This window comes from Pagrus pagrus, assembly GCF_965226575.1.
Source record: "Pagrus pagrus genome assembly, chromosome: 7".
NCBI classification, from domain to species: domain Eukaryota; kingdom Metazoa; phylum Chordata; class Actinopteri; order Spariformes; family Sparidae; genus Pagrus; species Pagrus pagrus.
This window is the reverse complement of record NC_140191.1, coordinates 22,714,305-22,733,604: the sequence shown is the minus strand read 5'-3', so window position 1 is coordinate 22,733,604 and position 19,300 is coordinate 22,714,305. Positions and strand designations below refer to the sequence as shown.

The window sequence follows — 19,300 nt, the reverse complement described above, 5'->3', positions numbered from 1 at the left end:
TTACTGCCTACATCATGGTGTTTTGTAAGCGCATGAGCAAGCTCCAACATGAATAAATGCAGCTATAATAAGGTTAATTAACAAACCTCAACATCAGCCTCTGTGTAAAATTGCACTATAATCAAATCAAGGAAAACCAAGGTTATTGATTGAAATTGTATCACCCCAAACCATCCAACACTAAGCAAAGTGTCATCTTAATTTGATTCATTTGCACACGGTTACCATAGTTACATGCTAAGTAAAACTGTCTACTTAAAAAGTGTCTTACAAGCTTTAAAACCATGTCATGGTCTCTCTTTAAACCTGCAGGCTGCTTTCACAGACATGAGTTAAAGCTCCTGCTAAATTAAAATTGATTTGACATTAGGGAACTCCTCTGCATTAATCTGTGTCTTCCACACTGTGCTAAGGTGTAACAAATCAGTGTAAAAGAATAAGAGGTCTATTGATGTACTTTGACTTGCACTCACCCATCCTACATGATTTTATTTCTGATTTTAAACACTTTTTAGGAAGACAGGTTTGATTTGATGTATTTATTATTCTCACAAAAATCCAATGAAAAGACCAAATCTAACAATAAATTCATCTTAATAACGAGAAGTGGGGACATATTGGTTTATGTCAGCTTTTGCTGAAACAACAGCATAGACTATTAACGCCAACTGCATTTTAGATCTCTGTAAAGTAAATGCTCACAGTTTCTGTTCTGTGTTTACCCCGCTTTACTATTTATCATTAGCAGCAGAAATTATCATTAGAAATATACAGTACACAATGTGAGTCTGGGTCAGGCTCTGATCATTTTCACAAGGTTCAATGTGCAGCTGACGGCACTAATGAAGAAAGGGTCAGATTCAGTGGATCTGCAATGACATATAAGCTGGTATACGACAAATACAACAATGAGCTGAATAGCATAACCTAATGTTTGTTATAATGAAGGAACATGCCACCCAGTGCAACACTAAGGCTCTTTTGTGTGGGTTTTATCAGGTTTTAAAGGATAAGGGGCTTCCATTGCACATAGGCATGAGCTATATGAGGCTGTGGCTCCACAGACGATATTTGTTAGTAGGATCAATTCATTGTTGGTCTTGGTCCTCTCAAGGAATTTGTTGATAGTAATGAAAAGATTAATAATAATACCAGCCTAATCCTCTTAAAACTTACTTTAACCTGCCAGATGGGTGAGGGATACAGTATCGGGAGATCTTAAAATGTGTAGCTGTACCAGTCATGAAATGTTTTCCTGTGACAGACAAAACATTTAGTTTGTATTAAAGGCATTTATTGTTTGGATCAGATGTGTAACTTACACCGGAATTGCAGTCCACTTACATATTCTGCTTCCTCTAGACATTGTTTGACCACTTATCTGATTTTAGGAAATTGTCGGTGCACCTTTGGGTTAGTATCGGATGTTTGATTGCAGTATCAAGTCCAAAACGGTAAATGCCACATTAAAATGTCAAAACAAACTTATTCGGAAATGTCTCCAAGTCTTCCATCACTAATGATCACAATGTGAACAAATATCACCCCACCATATCAACTCACAGCCTGGCTCCGTTAAGTCTCGCATTCAGATCTCAGAGGCTCTCAGCATCAGTCTCGGGAGAATTTATCAGCAATCATTTATGGAGATAAACCACTGCAAGTAGAGCAACAGCTGTGAAGCTTCCCTTGGGCAGGTGTGAGAAATTAGCACAATAACGACTCAAAGTGCAGTTTTACACACTGTGCTGACTAACACACTGGAGTGTAGCACATCAAGAGTTGTTGTGATTCGTCTCATTTGTGTCCTGTGTCTCAAGTAAGTCACAAATTTAATGAAGGCTCGTGTATACAGCGCTGAATGGCATGTTCCTGGGCCAGCAAGCTTGGCACCGGCACAGTCATTTGCTAGAAAACTGTCAAATAGACTGAAGAAGGATACTGCACTTTTCTTGCATATTGTTCCATTTTCCAAATGATTACTCTGAAGTTGAGAGATAGCTTTCAGTATGACCCAAAATGGGGGTAAAAGTAGCCCAGGCCCTCCCCATAGGTTTCCCGGCATGACTGCCGATGGGATTTCTGGCAAGATGAAATTGTTTCCTGAAGTTGTCAGATTGCTGCAGCACCGTCCTTGTATTGGAATGTAGCGTCCGTCTCTCTACATCTTCGACTGACAGCCCCACCCTTTTTCTCCTCATTTCCACCCCTTCAAAAAAAGATAATGATAATGGGTTTTATTTAATGTTTTTCCTTTTGTCTCATTTTCCAATCTGCAGCCCCATTTGTCAATGTCATCTACGTCTAAGGCTGAGTAAATGCAGTTTCACTCCAGCAAACAGGGTTGTTCTTACCACAGATGATGATGTTGATCGTGGTGATGGATTGTGTGAATGTAAATTCATTTATGGAGCTCCTGTTCCCAAAACAGCCTTGAAATGCCACGGTGCAATGCAATGTTGCAAAGCAGCCAGTATTTATATCAGGCCACAAAGCCCTTTGTGTGTGGGCCATCTTACACAGTCTCCACTTGTTTTAATATATGCCCACAGTGGAGTGGCTTACATAGTTCATTATAAATCCTCCTTACCTTATATTTACTTTTTGTTCTGTGTGATTGAGCAACTCGTCGGTCCATTACCTACACTCTGATTAACGTAATTACCTTTTGGCATAGAAATGCTGGACAAAGGAAGGATATGGAAACATAGCTTTCAGCTCTACATGAATACCCTGATGATATGTATTCAATAAGGGGATTGAGTGCAGAGAGAACAGATGAGGCTTCACGAGAGCTGCAGCTGTAGGAGCAGTAAGGAATGTGAAGAGACCTAACTGGAAACAAAGGAGGTGGTGACAGAAATGAAATGACCCTTGACAGACTAACTTCATCCAATGAGATTGACTTTCAGAGGAGATACTTTTGATCTATAGGCAATTACATTTTTTTGAGATCTTGAACCTCAGATTTAAGCACACATTTAATGAAATAGAGTTTTCTGGCACATAAGAACTAGGACTGTGCATCAAACCCTTCATAACGCCTCCTGAAAATATTAATTTCATGCACACTTTTTTTTATATTCTCATCAGGATAATACCACAAACTTTTGTTGGCACAATGTTAGATCTAGGCTATTTCCTGTCCTCTTGAAAACATATTGTTCTGCTGCAGAAGCAAGCCAGGGATCCATATTACGCCCCAGTCCATCAGTTAAAAAGGCTCCATCAGAGTAAAACACTCATTACAAGAATTCCAGTCATATCCTTGGCAGCTTTGTAACAGCTCTCCGACGAACTTTCAATTTACTGATTGTCAGCCCATTTTTGCTCGCACATCAATACAGTTTTAGAGTTTGTCCTCTATTGTCCTGTGCAGGTATGAACACACAGGCCTGAGCACACATGTGCATACATAGTGTATGGGCTGCCATTGAACCTGACCTTAAAAGAGAATCGGTGATAAGAGGAAATCCCTCGGTTGACTTTGATTTCTAATTCAGGATTGATCGAAAGCCTTGCTGACCCGTCTGAATAACTGACTAGATGCTGTGAACCAGGTTGCATGCAATCTTTGGAAATGGTACCATGGCACATTGTGCGCAAAATTATAATAGTGTAGTAATAGAGTAATAGTGTGTTTTCCTTGCATATTAATTTTTTAATCAAAAAACATTAACAATCACTAGAACTCGTGCAAACTCAATGCAGTTGAGCGTTCAGGTAAAATACGTTATTGTCAGTAACTTCATTTCACTTTAGAGATGTGCGATATTTTTATTTAACCCTTACTAAGCATGTGTCAAAGACTTAAAATGCACAAGTACTCCAAAATGCAACAAATTTACAATCAACTACAACAGTAATAATGAAATGCAAACAAATAACCAAATAATAAAAAAATTCTATTTTCACTTGACGCATACATAAACAACAGATGTTTTCAGGATGTCGCTCTGACTAAATGATTTCCATTGCATATATTATGAATGCACACCACAGAAATTAGCTACCATATTGCTTGATGAAATGGTTTTAAATGGGCTTTCGTCAGCGAGAATCAATTTTGACGCAGTCGGGGGGGACACAGTGGGGAAGTGTTATAGCGAGATTTGGTCCTGGGCCATCAGTTTTCATGTTCACAGCTCTGACACCACAGTGGAGGGTTGACATACTGATCACACAACAGTCCTCACAGGCAAACATGATGGGGGTGGAAATGGCTCAGCAGTCAAAACTGCGGGAAAGAAAAGCTACTGAAAAGCATACACAATCCACCCGTGTTTTTATTTCAAAAAGTGAAATGAACAGTGAAATCTGACCCAATTGCAGTATCCGTCCGCAATGCTTGTGTGATAAAGTTCTGCGACACAAGGGCGTCAGAAAGTCATTTAAGGCTGATGCATTATTCCATCACTTACATTAACACACACACACCTCATGCAGTTGCCATGCCGTAATATGGATGATGCGTTCCAGATAGTCAAGCATGTGAGAAGAGCACTATAAATCATCATCAGCAGTGTTCATACAATTATATCAGCATGCATGTGGTTACATTAATTTTTCTCTCACTGTGCGAGCATGCTTCAGAGACTTCAACCTCACGTGTGTTTGCGTGTAGATGTAATTAGTTGCCTTTTGTGAATTATGTAATTCCATAACAATTCCCTTTTTAATATCGTTTCTAATCAACTTCCTAGCACCAAAATACAACATGTATTGAATTACGGAAGCACTCAGGCCATTGTAAACTGTACACACATTGTTTCGAGCTACATTCTGCTGAATTCTCCTTGTAGCTGAAGCCTGTAGCAGTATCGTGACAAAGCTTTCAAACATTTCCTGTGCTTTTGATGTCAACACGTTTCACTATACCTCACTCAAACAGCAGGAGACTAGAGTTTTAAATACAAAACAAATTGGAATATTGTCAAGGCGAATGTGTTTGCCCTGTCAATCCTGGTTACATTGGCGCTCGTTTCTCAGAGCTACCGAATCTTAGTTCTCCTCCACATCAACATAGGACAGGTATTCTTAATCAATAGTTGCTAGAGAACGAGGTAGCAGCTGTGGAGATGGTTAGTGGCATTTTAAAAAAAAAAAACAACACACTTTGTAGAGTCTCGGAAATTGAGGGTGGATAAATTATTTCTTGACAAGATGATTTCTTAGCAGGCAACAGAAGACGGAGAGTGTGAGGAGCCAGGAGAAAGAAGCGAATATTGATTTATAAAATGGCTAATTGAAAAATCTCACAGCAGAGAGGAAAGTAACTACAATCACCCAAAACACTCTTCCTCCACATATTCACATGAACAATGAAACACACACAAAATAGTTACATCAGCGCAAGTGCACACACAGCCAAAACATACACGGAGCTGGCAGTCCTTGCGGGTACAATTGTCATTTAAATAAACAGTCAGAATCTGTTTTCCCACAGTACGAGCTGCATTATGTAGCACCCAAACATTCATAAATGAAACAATATAATTCCAGAGAGGAAAGCACAAGAGGGAGCAGACTTGAAGTGGAACACTGCAGCCTTGTCAAGGTTGAACTTAAGGCAGTAGTGAGACATCCTGTTAAAAATGGGGCTCATGGGAGGAGAGAGAAGAGGAATACAAGTAGAGTTGTGTGTCGAGTGTTGTCAGCATGGCAGTGTTGGGGGGGGGGGGGGGGAAGATGAGGGATGTGATACCAGAGGAGAGGGATGTAGCACAGGGACAAGAGGGAAGGGGTCCTGAGGTCTGAGCACTGTCAAACCCCCGGAGAGAGTTGCCATGTCAGATCTCTTTCAGGATACACAAGAGCAATATATCTGGTAGGATGTGAACTGAAGATTAGGTCAGAATGGATGACAAACATAGACTGTTGAAAAATGTGGATATAGCATTTTTTTGAGTGCAACCACAGGTCTCTGAAGGGACACGCTAAAGGATGGAATTGTGCCTTCGTAGTGATCGCTACTGGATGAGAAGAAGCATTTTTTAACATTATCTGGTTTCAGAGTGGGTTTTCCTCCAGAAAACCGTAGTCTGTCCGTAGTCCCAGTAGTATTGAAAAATCACGTTTGAGAAGCCTTTGGTTGGTCTACTAAACTCTTCTTCACATTGGAAGGGATTGTTATTCATTTTTTGCTGGATTTGCTTGTGATAAAAAGAAGAGGTGGAACACTTACATTTATTTGGAGATCCAGCTATTCAGATTTCATTTACACCCAGTGAAGATACTTATCACAGTCCACTTCCATCTGATGGATCTTGATAATATCATTGCTAAGAATTCTGCCTGCATTTATGCTTTGCAGTAATACACATTTTAATCCCAGGTGCAAACTTATTTGGCGTCACTTCAAAAAGGTTGAAAAGTTGAGGGAAACATTAGTTAATTCATGTAGCCCACAACCATTATTGTGTACACACAGGTGACGCTCTCATCGAGTTGCTCTAATTGCATGATGGCTCGCTGCAGTTTGTGTGTATGTGTGGTTGCAAGGGTGAATGAGAAACAAAAATTGCATAGCCCTTTGGATTAAAGTGCTGCAAAAATAGTACATTGTGCGTCCAAAATTATAATTGTAAAATCACAGTAGAGTGAAGGGAACATTAGCGTAAGCTGTCAAGTTGGGGTGAATGGAAAAAAATGTACGTAGCTGCTTCTGCTGCAGTGCTTAAGGCACTTCAAAAACTGTGTGAATGACATGCTGACATTTTTCTTCCAGCAACCACTTGGAGAAGAGCCTTCAGCTTCTGATGGACAGAGTGGATGACATGTGCCAAGACATTGTCAAATATAACACCTACAGCCGCAACCTGAGTAAGCAACAGCAGCAGAAGCACCAGGTAATACTCACACACAGTCACATACACAATAGCTCTCACGAACTGAAGCGCACACACCACCTACAGACAGGATGAGCAAGCAGTAGAAACACCAGCTTGCCAGCGTGCATATAAGGGAAAGACGCACACATGTACACACACACACACACACACACACACACACACACACACACACACACACACACACACAGGCATTCACACACACACACACACAGGCATTCACACACAGATGCACCTACAGCCACAAACTCAGCAGGAAAAGAGCAGGTATATTTCTCTGAGCTGTGGACACAACCAATTGTAGCTATAATCACAGCAGGCAAGCAGCAGATGCACCAGGTAGCACAAACTCAGAAACACTCGCACAAATGTACAGAGAAATATGGTACTCGTGGCTCACACATTAAAGTACATGCACCCAGTGAGGACCACCAGTAAACTACAGTAAACGCCAAAGGTTAAAAACATATAAACATTTACTAACCTCTGTATCTGTAGCATATACAGTATATCTATACCAACTATACTCACATTGATGCACATGGATATACCATAGCTGTACTACTCAGTACTGTAATGCTGCGTTCACACATGCAAAGTAGTCGTCAAATCTCTGGCCACCGTGGGTATGTTTCGTCAAATGTAATGCACGTACTATACTCTGCCACGTAGCATTGTTCATTCCCTGTTACATGGTTTGTTTCCCCCGAGTACAAATTAGCCTTGTTTGATCTCACCTGGTTGTCATCCGCATTGTTTTGGCAGATATTTGCCAAACTTTTAGCTTTTCGCAACATTCCTGTGTAGTGACGCTGAGTAACTTTTTATGTTTTACGAGTTCCATTCACTATGAATAACAGATTGCTGCTTCTCAATCCTTGTCTGAATCCTTATTTGAATGAGTTCACTTGGTTGTCACTGTGGTGGTGCCAACACTCAAGGCTTCGGGAGAAAAAAAGTGCAGGGCCATCTGGCAAAAGAAGTTGAACCTCGCTCAGCTTTTGTCTGAGCCAATCCGTTGGTGAATCAGAAATATGCAGGGACACATTCCTGGAAGACTTCTTTGTAACTTGTATTTCTAGTGTTTGCCTCGAAATTTTCACAAAAGATAATTGAGTGCCGACATGATCACTTTCCAGAGGTTTTAAATCCTGTGCAGTGTTTTTTTTGTTTTGTTTTTCTACTCTCAGATCTGTTACTAAAACTGGACTTCCTAGATCAAATTTAAACTCAAGCTATACTCCTCCATTAACTGAAGCCTTTTCGTTGTTAACCATTTGATATGAACTGTAGAGGGCAGGGGGGAAAGTCCTGTATTGCTACTCGTTTATCCATTTCAGGCTCAGGTAGGATTTACAGGTCTGTTTCAGTTCTTTGAAACTTTTAGTTGGTCATTTTCATCACTGCCTCTTTGATAAAGCCATTACTTTATCCTTATGTGAAGAATAAGCGTCGACACCCAGGGAGAACTAATGTATGTGGACTCAAAGCTAGTTTAAATAAATTAAGTCTTTCTTAATTTTAATAACTAAGTGGAAATCCTCTGTGTTCATTCTTTTTCTGTACTAGTGAAACACATCACAAACACAAACTTAATCTAAAAGCAGCAGCAGTCGCAGGCACACAGTCACACACATCCTTTGTGTGCACAGACTTAAGACACACACACACACACACCCCTCCTACAAGCACGCACTCAGCCAGAAGCCCCAAAAAGACCAGAACAAAACACACACAGGTGAAGAGTCAACCACGAACCATCTGCAACTCCAGCCTCAGCCAGATCCATCACAAACATCCAGCAACAAATGCAAACACAATGGGTCACGCACTCGTACATGCACACATTACTCACGAAAATGGAAGTGTAGAGGCCAGGATGACTCACTGATGTGCAGCGAGTGCATGTGTAAAAACTCACACCCACGTTCACACCACTGCATCATTTTGTCATTATTCTGTGCGAGTGCAAACGAGGAAATGTCTGAAGTATTAATGTTAATCCAGGCTGAGTCACCATCTTCCTGGGCCGACAGCAGCCATGTTCACACACACATTAGGCAGACTTTGAACAAACATGCATCTGTGACCACAGGTAGTTCGCTGTATGCGCTACAAGGCTTTCACAACCTGGGCCGTGAAGAAACACACACCTACGTAGCCACACACCTCCGGGCCAGTCACCCACACTGCAGCCATTACGATCCATCATCCTCCCCAACTGACCTTCTCATCATCACAGCCCCCAAGCCCACCCACTCACATACACACACACCCCCTCACACACACACACACACACATACACTCATTTCATACACAATATCACACAGACCATCCCTTTAATAGTGTCGACTTCTTTCATGTTCCACACAATTCTCCACAATGAACTAACGGTGCACACAGAGACAAAGAAAGCAAGCCTCTATTACACCTTTCAGACATCTACAGTCCTTGCTTCATGTAATCTTGTGCTATTGACTCTGCTGCTTCCCAGACAAATGGAACCTTATTAATCATCATAGCTAGTTGCAAAAAGGCGCCTTACTGAGAGGGCTCCATTTTTCATTTATAGCTCTCTGAATTTGGTAAATAGCAGGTTCCCAGGCACAATCTGTGGCCAAGTTAGTCTTTGTACCAGGAAATGTATGTCTCACTCCCCCTGATTTATTCAATTCAATTCTTTTTCTTCTCTTTTCCCATCCACCGCAGCAGGCAACTCTTTGTAGAAGATTAGATATGGAGCAACGTGTTAATCTTATGAACCAAGGACTTGTGATTTATGCTTAATGATACAATTTGCCTTCCATTAGATGATTCAGCAATATTTTCCAAGTCATTACTTCTGTGCCATATCATTATTAAAAACACATAAAAGGCAAGCCAAATCATGGCTGTAAGTGCATTTTTGTAGTGTTAGATGCTGAATAGATACAGAGCGATCATGAATCCTGTGGCAACTTAGAAAAAGTTAATCAGTTCCAGCTTTATTGTTTTTGAAAAACTCATATCTCACTGTAAAAAGGTTCAAAAGTTCAAATCCCATCTGTGGAAAATCTGCTCAACCCCCACATGCATGAATTCATTATTATTCTTTTTTTTAAAAGAGAGACATGATCCAAAGGGAACCCGATGGAGAATTGGACCAGCTCAGTCGACCCAAACAGACCCTGATAGAGGGAGAGAGAATACCAGCACACTCCACATGACGCTATTTCAATTTGGTCTAAAGAGCAGCAATATCCAAACAATAAAATAATAACAATTTGTGAATCAAAATCCAAAAAGTCAATCATTTAATGGATCTTTCTTTTACATAGGGTAATGACCTCCTAAAATATTCTGTCTCCCTCTGGTCCCACCTCTTGTCTTGATTAAGGCGTCAACTAACAATTATTTTGTTGATTGATTACCGCTCAGTCTATAAAATGTCAGAGAAGGGTGTGAAATACTTATCACAATTTCCGAGACTCCGAAGCGTCGTCTTCAAATTGCTTCTTTTCACCAACCAAACTGTCCTAAACCCAAAGACTCTTCATTTACTATCATAAATAAAGCAAAGTAGCAAATCCTCACATTGAAGAAGCTGGAACTGGCAAATGTTTGACACTTTTGCTTGAAAAATTAATGGCACCATAAGTCAATTAGCTAAATAGTTGATGATTAATTTTAACTTGATCAGCTAATCAAGAAACCGCCTAATCGTTGTAGCTCGAGTCTTAATACAGTAAGTTAAGACCTCTGGTCCAGATACCAGGATTGGAATTTTTAACCATCACACTAAAGCCAAACACAGCATGATGTCAAAAACACACTATCCCCAGCATGAAGCAGGGTTGTTCCAGCAGCATGCTGCGGGGGTGCTTCTCTGCAGCAGCCCCTGGCAGGCTCGTGAAGGTAGAGGGTAAAATAAATTGAATGAAAATACATAGAAATCCTGCTGCAGTCTGTAAAAGAACTGCAACATGGGACAGGATTATTTTCCACCAAGACGACGACCCCGTACATAAAGCCAAAGCGCCACAGGAGTCTGGACTTCAATCCATTTCAGACTTTGTGGAGTTGAAAACTGCTGTTCCCTTGCCGTCTCCATGCAACTTGACAGAGCCTGAGCAGTTTGTAGAGAAGAAATTGGGAAAAACGGTTTCGAAAAAGGGCCTCGACTAAATTCTTAAAGGAGGTTGTACTTAATTTAGATCAGTTTGATTTCTTTTTAACTCCATTTACTTCCAATGAGAGATGGTAAATACTTTTTAGGCGTTGTTTGTATATATGGAAGTTGGAGCACAAGTGCAAAACTGTTTTTGTTAGCTTGTTTCTACAAATTTGCATGCATTAGCATTTTGATTATGCACAGTCGTGCTGTGACACATTGGCAGGGAAAAATAAACTGGAGGAGTATCGACTCATTTGAACAAATAGTTTTATTTTTATTGTTTATCTTAGCAGTTTTTGTCAGCTTCAGCCGCCCGTACAGGTGCGCTGTGGGATGTTTGGTTGAAAGCTCGAGTCGTTCCTTTTTCCTCCCTTTCTGCCGCAACCTCCCATTCCAGCGTTCTGTGTCAGTCTCTCCTCCATCTTTCCAAATTAACAAGGCTTTTAGGTTCTCCAGAGACCAGGCACCTCGCTGATATACTGACTGTCAGCCCTCCACAAATCACTCCATCCCTGTCAACACTTATAACTCTTCTCTCTCCATCTGTCTCCCCCATCTCTTCTTTCATCACCACGCTCTTTTACATCTCACTTCATTCCCGTTGCTCTTTCCATTGCCTTATCTTTCTTCTTCCTTGTCCTTTTTTCCTCTTCCTATCCACTCCCATTGTGTGCTCTCTGCATCTCTCTTACTACATTTATCTCTTACTCTGCCTTTTCCTGTCCCTGACTATCTGACTTCACACCTTTTCTGTTCTCACTTTTCTTTACTTCCACTCTTTACAGTACCTCCTGTGTCTCTCACCTTCATCCCCCCATGCCTCCCCTCTCTCTTCATGTCCATTTTCTCTTTAACCATTTATTCCCTTCCCACATTGTTCTATATCAATTCTCTTTTTTTCTTTTCTGTCCACTCTCCGCTCACCTGTTCTTCTCTCTCCCCTTCCAGTACCTCCAGAGGCGGACGCAGGAGAACACCCAGCGGCAGAGCAGAGGAGAGCCCCCGCTGCCTGAGGAGGACATCACCAAAATGTTCAAGCCCCCTCAGCCTCCACCACGCATGGACACTCTGCTTATTGCAGGTACGCACACAACCTCCACACATGCACCACAGAGACCCCCCTCGCTCCAAACTCCATCAGCCGCCTCTGCTCCTCTCACTGGAGCTCAGGTTCTGTTTTGTAATTATCTCCGCCATTATCTTGAAATTACATTAATTTAAAGTTTATTGACTCAATCTCCAGCTCGCACCGCCCTTTTCCCTGCCGTTTCACGCTGTTCAGCTCTCCCCCGCCTCCTGACAACATTCTGATCCTTCCGTTTACTCTGTTCCTCACTAATTTGATGTTTTGCTGTGCTGCTGTTTCCCCTCCCCCTCTCTCTCTCCCGCCTACGCCTGTTTGTGTGCATGTCTGTGTACAAATGTACGTATGTATGTATGTATGTATGTTTGTGTGGGTGCGTGTTTATGTTTCTGTGTGGGGGCTCGTGGATGCATGTGGCTACCCTCCAACAGGGCAAGTAAACAACTACTGCCAGAACGTGAAGGAATTCACCTCTCAGAACCTCGGGAAGCTGTTCATGGCGGAGGCTCTCCAAGGCCACAACTAGAGGAGAGAAGCGGGGAAGAGTGCAGACAGGGAGGAAAAATTAAAGGTGACAGAGATGCAGAACCATCTTGGCTTCGACTGGAGAAGAAGTGCACCCTTTTTTGTTTTCTAAGAATTTATTCATTGTTTTTATGCCTAGCCCTATCTTGGATACAAATTATCTTTGAAGATCACTTGATTTTGATCTAAATAAAAGTCTTGCATCTCCACATCTTCTCTGACTCTGTGTATGTTTTCACAGTTGAACTGTATTCTGCTTTTGATGGTAATTGCAGCACATTTTCCTGTATTGTTTTTTTTTGGTCCACAAAAGTTTGGCTCAATATTAATATGCTAAAATGGAGGTTGAGAACAATACAAAATAATTATGCAGTATAATGGTATTTAAACCTTATTTTTATCGCTACATGCCTTTCGTCTTACATATCAATCATGAAACAGGTGTAACCATTATTAGTGGATTTGTTGAAGTGTTGGTTTGAGTGGTGAGAAGAGTTACATGAGTGTTAAGTAAAATGCCAGTTACATGAGTCGGCCCCCACTGTCTCACCGCACTAAATAGACTTTTGATTGTCTTTTTTTCTCTCCCTGAAGTGAAATTACTCGATACACCAGAATCTGCCTTTCCTCCACGCAGCTAGCAATTAGCACCTGTTTATTTTTAGGAAGCGAAAACAAAGTCCCAATGGGGAAATTTGGCTTTAAAGCAAAGATTTATTTTTGTTGTCGAGTTTTCAAGACATTTTGAAGGGGGAACTGCAGGTGCGCCAAGTGACGGACTCTGAGGAACTGTCATCTCCATTTGGTGGCATTCCTTATTTAGTGCTGTTGTGTCTTTAATTGCCTGAAACTCATAAATTATTGGTAACACAATTTTCGAGAAATGAACAACACGGGAATCAAAGTGTTTTTGGAGTCGTTGATGATGAGTCTGCTGATGAATGTGAGCTATAGTTAAAGACAAACAGATTAGAGAGAATTATACAAAGATGAGGGTTGGCATTGTCAGCCATACGTGGGTTTATTGTTTGACAGTTGAAGTGGAACACACAATTAGAGATGATTGTCATCTGTTTACCTTTTTCAAAAACGGATATTCTTGTGTTGATCAGACTTTTGATAAACACAGTGTTTTGACCTGTTTATTGTAATTGCTGGAATTGCTATCAGAAAAGTAAAGAAACGCTCTAAGCAGTATTGTTGAATTCTATTCAATAATTATTGAAATTATTTGTCAAATGGAGATATTTGAGTTCTGTTTGTTCCTGGCAAACAGTAAGATGAGTCAGCATATTGACACCTTCCTGGCGTGGGAATCAGAATCGTCTTTGCTGCCTTCAGGATGTTTATTTGCCCTACCTGCCTGTAAGAGTAATCATAATTCTTAATCCCATCTGCTATCCCACTAATCAAGCCTTCACACTCTAGTTCATTTTTATTTATGGCTTCATCACTTTCATTCAATTGAATTTTACATATATCTTCAGCATAATCCACTCAGTATCAGTAGTGCTTTCTAGGGACTTTAGAGAACAAGCAGTACATCAACACGACTTCAGGCTACAACTGTTATCTCTGTGAGGCGGCACTGACCTTAATGTTAACATCAGCATGCTGACGTATTCACAGTGACAAGTGACAACGCTAACATGTTTAGCAGGTATATTGTTGATCATGTTAACTTGAGTGTTGGTGTGCTAACATTTACTAACCAACACCAAACACACCTGAGGCTCATGGACACGTCAGAAGATTAAGTAATTGATCATAAACGTACTGGATAGATGAAAATGTTGAGCCGAGGAACAGGAATGTCTCTACAAAAGTTCATGGCTATCCATCTTGAGATTTAAAATCTGGACCACAGTGGTGGATCAGCTGCACGACGAAGGGCCTGAATCGGATCGGTCGATGGGATATTCTCTGGAGAACACAGGCAAAACTCAGAATATGCATGAGAAATTCTTTATGTGCAATATCAGGTCAAATATGGACTAAATATACTTCATGGGAACATATAGTATACTAAGACACCAGACACGTCTTATTTCTGTCATGCATATGGGCCAAACATGACCTCATTTCTACAGTATCTGGGATGACATGAACTCAAGATTTCTAGCGTATAAAAGTCCCATATGGGGAGTTGGATATACTCCAAACATGAAATCTCTGACTCTTTGGGTAACACTTTCAATAACATACTAATATCATATCTTGGATTATTCAGGCGAGGGGCCAGTGATGACAGCCCCCCTAAACCCTTCTGAAAAGTATAGAGTACACATTCTGTCTACTGTCAACACCTGCCAACACTTATTTTATATTTACATTGTGTACTTATTACTAGAACTCAAATAGTTTTTAAGCTCGCATTTGATCGCTTCAGCTTTATGATTAAGCATATTTGCTGACATGGGAGGTTGCCTGTGGCAAACATTTGCCCTTGCAGTGTTAAATAAAGTTGGACTGTAGCCCACAACAATGCTTCCACAGCGATGCCCCTTTTCACATTTCATGATACAACAACATATTACGCCCAGAGGGGAAATGCTGGTAGTCCTGTCCCCTTCAGAAAAGAAGAAAGTGGCATCTTAAAACAAACTTATGCTGACAACCAAGACATAACTTGCAGTGTGATGCCACATCTGTCAGTAACCTCTAAATCCTTCTGCATGAGGGCATCAGCTAAATAGCTCGCATGTGACTGTAAGCTGTTGTGGTGATCCTCCGCAGAGTATCGCACGTCTCAGGATTCCTCCTCAAGTCGTAAAAACACAGCTCATTTAAGGAGCTTGTCATCAGCGTCCACTCCACCCAACAGCAGCAAGCTGAATGATGGCTCTTCCTGCTCCGTTTAATAAAGAAGCTGCCAGTGTGCGGTTCATTGTACAATAATTACGCTGCAGCTCCATCTCGTCGTGTGCTCCGTTGTTTTTTCCCTCGACCTGTGGTTAAACAGCATCATCTAATTCAGCGGATGATGTTATTTAACTTGTCATCAGCATCGCCTAGTCGAGTAATAACTTGTAATGCCTCTGCTTGTCATCAGCCCAATGTCATTAACAATAATTACAAGTCAACCAACATGATGAACGCTTATTGAAACAGAGACACTCGAGCCGGAAATGATTTCTTCCCCCAAATCATAACATGTTTCCCTGACAGGCGGCAGGATGGGAAATATTAATTCACCACAGAGGGCTCAGTTGATCTTTATTAATTACGGTATCTGCTGCTTTGATAGGTACACCCGTGCCTGTGATTGATGTGTTGTATGATGAGAGACAGTGATCGGTGGCTTCTGCCTCAGCTGAATGTGTTTTGTTTGTAATTCTGAAGCAGCACTGTGGGGTGACATTGCCCTTGAGGCCTGGCTGGGCCACAGCCTCTCCTGTCCCTAATCCCGGGATGTGTGAGGAATTACAAAACTTAAAGTGGCCTCAACAGAACCACAAGCGTTGTGCGAAGCCGGCGAGGCACAGCCCGCCGCTGCAGAGTGCAAACACGGTGACAGAGGCTCGGATGGTATTTAAGGTGACAGTGTTTTTGTTTGGAGTGGAGAGCAGTTTGGACTGAATCATGTAGTCAGAGCAGGGCTCAAGGGCAATAGAGTGGAGGTGCATGGGAGTCAAGCTGGTGTTTTGCTTCCACGTTACCCCACAGTCATATAAATCATGACATTAAGTACTGGCTGTCCTGTTCAGGAGACATAAAGATGATTAATTATTTACCTTCAATGATTTTAACAAGGAAATCAGATAAGAGGAGCCACATTATTTGGTTTCTGGAACGAAATTTCAAATTAAAAATCATTTTCGTGGTTAACTTAAAGCTCCTATTTGTAACAAAAGTTGATTTTTGAGTCTCATTCCAAACTTGGAAATACTGATACTTTGGGATTGTAGGTCAGGTTATTTAATTAGTCCTTTTTAACAAAATATCAGAAACATGAACAATACAGTGAGTTGTAAACTATCAACGGTTTCAACACACGCAAATCATTCAGAGGCGAGTTCAAAATACTTCAGATTACATCTATTTTTTCACCCACAAGAAAAAAACTCCACAAACCATGGATATGGAAATGGTCTTTGTTTCGAGTTTGACAGCTGGAAACAACATGTCTCTTCTTTCACTGAAGTTCTTTGTGTACGTGTGCTGAATAAGTTGCACCACCATGCTTGTGTTAAATTGCGTGTTGGACCACGATTGGTCTCCAACTGTCAATCCTGCTCATACGTACACATGTTGAACACATCTTGTGACAATGCTGTGCTTAAAGGTGTGTTCACGCAGAACAAGAATTTTCCCCTCGCAGAACTCACAAAAGTTTGATCACGGGATCATTTGTGTTTATCTGCAACACCCTGCCAAGTGTTTATACATTGAGGGTGTATGTATCTGTGTGTTTAAATTCAGCTGAGCCTTTCAATGAACTCAGTACTCACTAGAGACTGGTACGGTGATAAAATGAAGTACATTTCCCCTCCGATCGCTGCTGCAGTCCGGTTGATAAATGGGGGTGACGAACAATCCACTGTTTTAATCCTGAACATTTGAATCTCTGAGCGCTCCTCCTCCCACTTACCATAATCATGATCAGAAATTGTCCCACGACTCATTAAAAATTTCAGATTTTCGTCTGCATATTGTCCAGATGCCTCGTCAAAAATATTTTTTTTTGTCGCCACAAACACAGCTGAAAAAAAAAAGGTCCTGTTGTGTCGTTATAATAATAACCGGTAGTTGTGCACTTCCAAATGTTGAAAAGCCATCTGGAACAGTGGTCTCTCAGCTGTCTTGCCTAGCCGTCGCACCACCACCATCCCCCCATCCTCCTCACATGAAAGTCAGCTCATATACATGTGATCTGAACGTTTTATCATTCTGCTCAGTGGAACTCAAATATTCATGTGAAATCACAGTCAGCAAAACACATTTTGAGTGGAAATAGCTTCATTTTTGCCTTCAACCACGTTGTAGTGAGTTATACATTCAATACATGTTTATATTCTGCTTGAATGCTAAATAGCTAAAGTGTTTCCTACTCATTCAGCAAGTCATTATTACTTAAGTTAGTACTTATGTTCATCATATTGAGTGCTCTCTGTGTCAATGCAACAGAGAGATTCTGCTGAAACGCAGCACTTGTCCCTCCATATGTCCAGACACTTCACCTTTTGTACCCACTCGAGGCACTGATGTGGATTTTAGAAGTGCAGTGTCTTTGCTTCATTGTCCTACTCGTTCTGAAATGTTAAACTGTTCGGAAGAAAAGAAAAACACGGCAGCAGCTGCATTTGCAATTGTCTCTCCCACACAATCCTGCTCAATTGACCGTGAGACTGCTGTGAGTCGGCGAAAATGAGAATGACATCCTCAAATATTAGACAAAATGTTTTCACCCGTGAACAGATGCTGAGCCTGTGGCCTGCTGTCACAATACTTATGATTAAACTTTCCACCTCCTCTCCCAAAGTGATTTCATTTGCCATCCCAATTATTTTTCTATCGCTTTCTGTGATGTCACTTTTCTCTTCAGCATTTGCAAAGATTGCCCTAAACTAGACCGTGTGTTTGAACCGAGCCTGGGAACCGAATGAGGGCTTTAGCTGTGTAAACAGCCGGCCGTTTTGTACGCTGCAATAGGAGGAAATACTTAATTAGGATTATGGGATTTGTCTCTGCACCTTCAGATTCCTGAGAAGCAGGCTGGTAGATGTCAGAGGGATATAAGTTTGGTCTCATTTAATCAGGGAGTGCGGCCTGCACAGCCCTGACCCCAGCAGTAATTTATTACCGCTCAAACACAAACACAAGCTCTTTCAGCGGGCCTGCCGTCGCCCTGTCATTGGTGATAGAGAGAATCAGCTGGCTGAATATAATGAAACCAGTTATTTCCCTGTCAGCTCTGAATACTTTTCCTTTTTTTTTTTTTTTTTGCTCCCTCTCTCTCTCTCGCTCTCTTGCTCTCTTTTTTTTTCTGCCACAGATATTGCCATGGCAACTGTAGATCCTGTACGGAGTAGCTGTTGAGGATGTAAAGTAGTTCCCGTGGAAAAATAATCTTGCAAATCCCCAAAACAAGAGCAGCAAGGAAGGCAGATGCAGTTGTAGGAAGCGGTGTGGGTATGGTTAGGGAATTAAGCATTTATGGGATTATTCACACGAGTCTGACGCTGCTGACGTCAGAACACGTTTCTTCATATAACAACGCTGCACCTGTCATTGTCGCAGCTCTGTATTGCTTTATCTCTAGCCGATAGATCTGCACTGTGATTGGCAACTGTATAGATCGAGCGCTGTGTTCTAGTTGCAATTCGTCTCTGCCTGCCACCCAATTCGATGGCTGTCACCCGGCAGTGGCACAAATCCCACAGGCCATTATGAGGCTGGTTTAATCCCCACAACAGCAGCAACAGAAGCCTTTCAAGGAGGGTTTCAGAGCATGATACCCTGTCTGTCACATGCTTCCGTGGGCTTCAGGCACGGCTACAGTGCATTGTTGTCGTCCCACTTCATCACTTTTGTCTTGTCTTATCCCCGAGCCACTAAGACAAATGTACTGGATGTCCTCCTGCTGAAGATCAATCACATGTTGCGTGTAATCTTCTGCTGGGCTTAGTCTCTCTGCCACTGATACTCAGATGTGGCCCTGGCTGTTAGACATAATACATTATGCTTTTA

At 41.4% G+C, this 19,300-nt stretch overlaps 1 protein-coding gene across 1 annotated transcript in view; it reads left to right on the top strand.

Moving 5' to 3' along the window:
* Positions 1-12,819, top strand: part of LOC311259605 (eukaryotic translation initiation factor 3 subunit H) — a 57,998-nt gene extending 45,179 nt beyond the window's left edge. Inside the window, exons 6-8 of the mRNA XM_084356839.1 lie at positions 6,728-6,848; positions 11,950-12,082; positions 12,517-12,819. Of these exons, the coding sequence (XP_084212965.1) occupies positions 6,728-6,848; positions 11,950-12,082; positions 12,517-12,611 (349 nt within the window). The 3' untranslated portion in view covers positions 12,612-12,819. The remainder of the gene's footprint in view (positions 1-6,727; positions 6,849-11,949; positions 12,083-12,516) is intronic.
* Positions 12,820-19,300: the final 6,481 nt, after the last annotated feature.